Source organism: Triturus cristatus, chromosome 7 (assembly GCF_964204655.1).
Source record: "Triturus cristatus chromosome 7, aTriCri1.1, whole genome shotgun sequence".
NCBI lineage: Eukaryota > Metazoa > Chordata > Amphibia > Caudata > Salamandridae > Triturus > Triturus cristatus.
In genome coordinates this window covers 1802046710-1802052709 of record NC_140590.1, presented here as the reverse complement: position 1 = coordinate 1802052709, position 6000 = coordinate 1802046710, and the positions used below count along the sequence as shown (strand labels likewise).

The 6000-nt window shown below is 42.9% G+C and overlaps 1 protein-coding gene across 1 annotated transcript in view; it reads left to right on the top strand.

Annotated features, from left to right (window-relative positions):
• The first annotated feature begins 1898 nt into the window (after window positions 1-1898).
• The window catches only part of LOC146813213 (uncharacterized), a 174018-nt gene continuing 169916 nt past the window's right edge, over window positions 1899-6000 (top strand). The window contains exons 1-2 of the mRNA XM_085615313.1: window positions 1899-2004; window positions 2795-2881. Of these exons, the coding sequence (XP_085471439.1) occupies window positions 1899-2004; window positions 2795-2881 (193 nt within the window). The remainder of the gene's footprint in view (window positions 2005-2794; window positions 2882-6000) is intronic.

Genomic DNA, 6000 nt, shown 5'->3' with positions numbered 1-6000 from the left:
CATGGGAGTCAGGTATGTCCAGGGCATGTGTGCTGTGTGACTTTGGTGGGGGGTTTGTGGCCTGCCCTGGTCCTGCCACCCCCACCCCACCCCACTTTCCCCCCTCCCTTAGTTGTTCTGACCTTCTGCGGCGTCTGCGTCCGAACCTGTAGAGGAGGTCGACTGCTATGAGGGCCGGGATGACACGTAGGTTCGGGTCCATGTCTGTCCGTCGCGTACGGGTCCTCCTTGTTCGCGTCGTCCTGTCTGTCCGTCGCGTACTGGTCCTCCTTGATCGCGTCGTCCTGTCTGTCCGTCGCGTACTGGTACTCCTTGTTCGCATCGTCCTGTCTGTCCGTCGCGTACTGGTCCTCCTTGTTCGCGTCGTCCTGTCTGTCCGTCGCGTACTGGTAGTCCTTGTTCGCGTCGTCCTGATTTCCCGGCAGTTTTTGGCAGCCGGAAAATATTCACCATGCGGGATGACGTCGGTGCGAATCGTAATTCCTGGTTCGTGAATGGCAGGCTGCGAGCGTCCCGACGTCAGGTCGGCGCTTTCCCGGATCGCATTTGTAGGTTTATTTTGTTCGGTCGGGGTTTTTTACGATTCGTATGGAAATGGTGTTCCCGTGCGAATCGTAATTCCATGTTTGTAAATTTTGACGACCGGGTACGCGTCGGACGGTGAATATGCTCCGTCCGACGGTTCGTACCCGGTTTTTACAGGATCGTAATTGGTACCTCTGTGTTTGAAAATACTACCAGGCTAGCTTGAATCCAGTAGCAAAGTGAGCAAGGGACCCACGTCTTTGCATACCATGCCAACTTAGGGTGAACAAAGCAAACAGAAGGAGATTATGGACGAAGTGCTGAAACCTTTCAGACACTCACCCCCAGTCACAGATCTGGTGTGTTGAAAATACCACTTTTTAAAACGGGGTATTTTCTTGCTTAGCCATCCTGTGTGCCTCTGCTGGTTTGTGGATTGACTGTCTGGCTTTGGAGTGACAGGGGCTGGGGATGTACATTCTCTCAGCAACTGGGGGGTAGGGGGGTTGATGTGTGTTCTGCCTTTCCTGAATGAGTCAGGGCTGGGCTGAAAAGACCTGGGCTGCATTCAGAGTAGTGAGAGGACATAACTGGTTTGGGCTGAGCATAGACACTCTCTGCCAAAAAGAACAAAGATAAACTGAGTATAAATATTGGGGCCCAGACCCCAGAACTTTAGATTGCTGCTGAACTAAGGAACTCACCAGGAAGAATGGCTGGGAAAGTAGTCAGGAGGAGCTGCCACTTTGCTGCGTGCTCTGCTGTGATGGCCTGCTGCTTGTTGCTTCTGTCCTGGGCAGGGAAAAACTGGATTGTACTTTCATCATCCTTATGTTAGAGTTTTCTCCAAGTGCTTTTAGTAGAACTTGCCTCCTGTTGGAAGTCTCAGGGAGATAAAAGACATTTAGTGCTCTTAAAGCCTTTCTTGCCCATTTTATATGTGAAAAAGAGAAGCCTTTAGTCACTGTCTTCTTTTTATGTCCCAACTTTTGTGTTTCCTCCTCTGCTTTGCAAGCATTGTGAAAACAACATCGAGTTGACCATGCTATTGCTTTGTGTAGTAGGTTTCTTCCAGGCTTTCTAAAGATTTTCTTGACAAACCTGCCTTACAGTAGGAAACATGGCTTTGATTTATTATTATTTCCATGTCCAGTTCCCTGGTTAAGCTGCACTGTCCGCCAGTTAAAAAAATAATTAATTCTAAAGCTCTATGCATCGCTTATAAAGTACTGAATAAAATTCGTCCAACCTACCTGCAGAACCAATTTATCTGGTACACTCCATCAAGAGCACTTAGATCTACTGATGCTAAGTTTTTAGTGCTGTACAGGACAAAACGTGCATATTGGGGAGGTAGGATCCTCTTTACAGGCATGGCAAATTTGTGGAAATCTCACCCTATGAAACTGAAGAACTGCCCAGACCTTCTTTCCTTCTGGAAATCTTTCAAAATCATTGGAGTGACTCTATCCTCCCAAAGTCAGAAAACAACGCTGAGACAACTCAGGGCATTTATGCACTTTACAAGTATGAAAAAAAAAATCTAAATTAAATATACATTTAGAAATGACAATGAGTTATATAACTATTTGTCTACAGTTCAATTAGTATAAATAAATATACCCCTCATTTGTGCTTTGTGTCTGATGCTTGGCTCCTAGAATTACCAATTTGACTCACAAAACTACCTCTCAACAATCACTCCAGATGCAATGTAGAGGAAATCTCACAGGACATTTCCTCCTCATTCTAATGCACAGTTATAACATGTGAAAATACTGCAACTACATATCATTTGTCATTCCATGCGAAACACAGATTGAGGTAATTGTCCCAATGAAAAGCTGCTACATGTGCTTTCCCCTGTGTGCTTTTCCCATCCAGAAAAATGCAGCACTCAGCGTGGAGCAGATTTCCACAAGCTCTCTATCTGCTTTCACCATGTGATTACTGCTTGTCTTAGTCCTGCTTCAGAGTTCTGATATTAACACACACATGCATGTAAGCACACATGCACATATACATACACCTCATATGTGGGTTGATGGAGATGTGGTAGATAATCTTGACCACTTTCTTTCAGCCACCCTCCCTTGAATATTAGCACAATGTCTGCACCACCTCATTCCAATCACTTGGACCTGTGAGGGGCTGTGATAAGGTTAGAGCTACCTAAGTAAAAGACTTGCATGAGGTTCACCTGAGGCATCTGTCTGTGAGGAAGAGGTGTGGCTGTACCCCTTTCTAATGGTTGTATTTTTATTTTCAGAATCATCCAAAGACCCATTGTCCATTACACTGTTAGAGGTTCTGGCAGCTTTGTTGATGGTGACTGCAATAGCCCTTGGTGTACTTAGTAAGTGTTTATTTTAATATGATGATATTGAATAAGTTCAGTTATACATTTACTATCAAATAAGTGTACAATTAAAAAACATGTTTAAACATCTATTAAGAAATAGAATTCGGTCTGGTTGGGCAGCTTTGCCTTTAAGAATTGTGTTGGAGGTCTCGAGGGGAGCAGACACGCCATGCTCTCCCTGATGGTAGTGTTTTACTCTTATAAAGGAAAGGTGCTTTAATGTACACAGATACAAAGCTAAACAAACAATTATGAATGTATGTATTTAATATACAGTAGGCAAAACAGTATAATAGTAACTAACAGTTTGTTTAGCCAGCAGTAGACCGGCCTCTTTTTCCTTAGCAGAATTAAGGGCTGGAATAGATGGCCTTACTAGACATAAGGCCCCAGGACCTGACTGGATTCCGCCCGACCTCTTCAAATGTAATCCAGAGGTATGGGCGCCCCTATTGACAAGGGTGCTAAATGCAGCAATAAGTTCCTCTATGCCAGGTTCATGGTCATCTGCAATTATTGTGCCCATTTTCAAGAAAGGGGACAGGGACAATCCGCAATGTTATCGCCCAATATCTTTGATTGATGTATCAGCAAAGGTTTTGGGCCAGGTGATTTTCAATAGGCTGATGGATTGGGCTGAATCCACTAACATAATCACTGATGTTCAATATGGGTTTCGCCCTGCGAAATCCACGGTCGCTCAATGTTTGAATCTTTACCTCATTACGGCCAAATATACGTTAGCGAAGGAGGGGGTCTTATATCTAGCGTTTATGGACCTCACGGCGGCATTCGACCGCGTGAACCGGAGAAAATTGTGGTCCTTGATGGCTAGTCTGGGTGTAGACATAGCCATAATTAATATCTTGCAGTCTTTGCACCACAACACCTCCGCCGCGGTAAGGTACACTCAGGAGGGGGATATCACAGATAAATTTGCATACTCCAGTGGGGTCAGGCAGGGGTGTATACTGGCACCATTTTTGTCTACGTTGTACAACAACGGGTTGGACGTCGCCCTGCGCGATATCAAAACAGACCTGCCGAGGATAGGGGAAAGAGCAGTTCCTGTTCTGCTTTATGCAGACGACGCGGTGCTGATAGCCCGTACCCCCCATGGGTTGCAGTTGCTAATTGATGGCTTTGTAAGGTTTATGGAGAGTCTGGATATGTCCCCGAACCTCACAAAATCATATGTGATACAAATGGAGAACAAGAAAGGGAAATCGTATAATTTCTCTTTTGGGACACACACATTAGGTAAAGTTCCAGCATTTTCCTACCTAGGAATAATATTCGACAGCCGATTAAATTTTAAGCATCTACTCGACGACAAAGCCTTGTCCCTGATCAAATCCGCAGGCGCAATTCTGGACTATGGCCGCAGACTAGGGTATTGGACCCTGGACGTGATTTTAAAATTGTATAACTCAATCTGCTGTGACAAGGTCTTGTACGGAAGTGAGGTCTGGGGATTTGTAAAGCCTAACAATCTACAAAGGGAGGAAAATAAATAAATGAGGCACTTGTTAAGGATACCTAACCGCACCCCTGCATTTATAGTGCACGAAGAACTGGGGGCCAGGTACATCTCGGATACTATAGCAGTTAAACCCTTAGCATTCTGGTTAAAAATGTGGTCAAGCGAAGAGCTTGCACTGACAAGGATGGTGGTCCAGGATTGTCTCACACTGGACCACGCTATGAAAATCCCTTGGCTAAAATATGTGAGGGATTGTTTTCATAACCTGGGTCGCTCAGCCCTGTTCTCCGATATAGTCACTATAAGTCAGAAAGACAAGACGGACATCAAAACATTGTATCTAAAGTTCAGTCAGTCACAACGGGAGATTACAGAATCAGAAAAGGAGTCTGTCAGGAACTATATTTTAGTGAAGTCTACCCCGACCATAGCACCTTATCTAATCCTTTTGACCAGTCCACATGATAGGTTCTTAATAACACGTTTAAGACTAAATTTGATTGACCAAATCCTGGGATCTCCAGCGGGTTTTATGAGAAACGTAGAAGAGAGAGGGCCCTGTGGTTGCGACGATTTGTCCCCACAGAATACCACTCATTTTCTTTTAATTTGCTCGTATTATACTTACCCAAGGAGAAGGTTTTTAAAGACTTTACTCAGGAATACTGGTATTAAGCAGATTTGTGTTTTTTAAAAATGTCCTCAGATGTTCTTACCCTCCATTATGTTGTTAATTTTTTAAGGATTGAATTTAAATTAAGAACCTCGAGATGGATTTGTAATAATTAGAATTGAGTGTGTTGTCACATCTGATCTTTGATAATTTTCATGGTGTTTTTAGAGTTTTTTATTTTAACACTTGTATGTAATTCCCTTTAACCTAGGTCGCGGACTATAACGCTATCAGAGATATCAATGTAGGGGAGAAACTCTGATATGATTAATTGTGTTTTAACATTGTGAATACTTTTATGATTTGTGTCAAATCGAATAAAGGACTATAATAATAATACTAAGTAAGTGTTTATTTTAATATGATGATATTGAATAAGTTGAGTTATACATTTACTATCAAATAAGTGTACAATTAAAAAAATATGTTTAAACATCTATTAAGAAACAGAATTCAGTCGGTTTGGGCAGCTTTGCCTTTAAGAATTGTGTTGGAGGTCTTGAGGGGAGCAGACACGCCATGCTCTCCCTGATGGTAGTGTTTTACTCTTATAAAGGAAAGGTGCTTTAATGTACACAGATTTAAAGCTAAACAAACAATTATGAATGTATGTATTTAATATACAGTAGGCAAAACAGTATAATAGTACAGGAGTTCTTGTCGGAATAGCAATTTCAAACCCTTTGTAAGAGTGTCCTCACAGATAAGCTAGGCACAAGCCCCCTAACTAAAGAGAAATCACAGTGGGGAACTAACCCCTAAATCTAGTCTGCTGACATTACCTGCATGGTAGCCAGTAAAAAACTGCCGTAAAAATCACAATATCCCTAACTCGGCATATTGAAATTACATGAAATTTCTATGATCAACATAGTTAGTCTTACACTCTTAGGCCTGATTCCGAGTACGGTGGTCCTAGGACTGCCATACTTGCAGTGGTGGTCTGACCAAAACAAC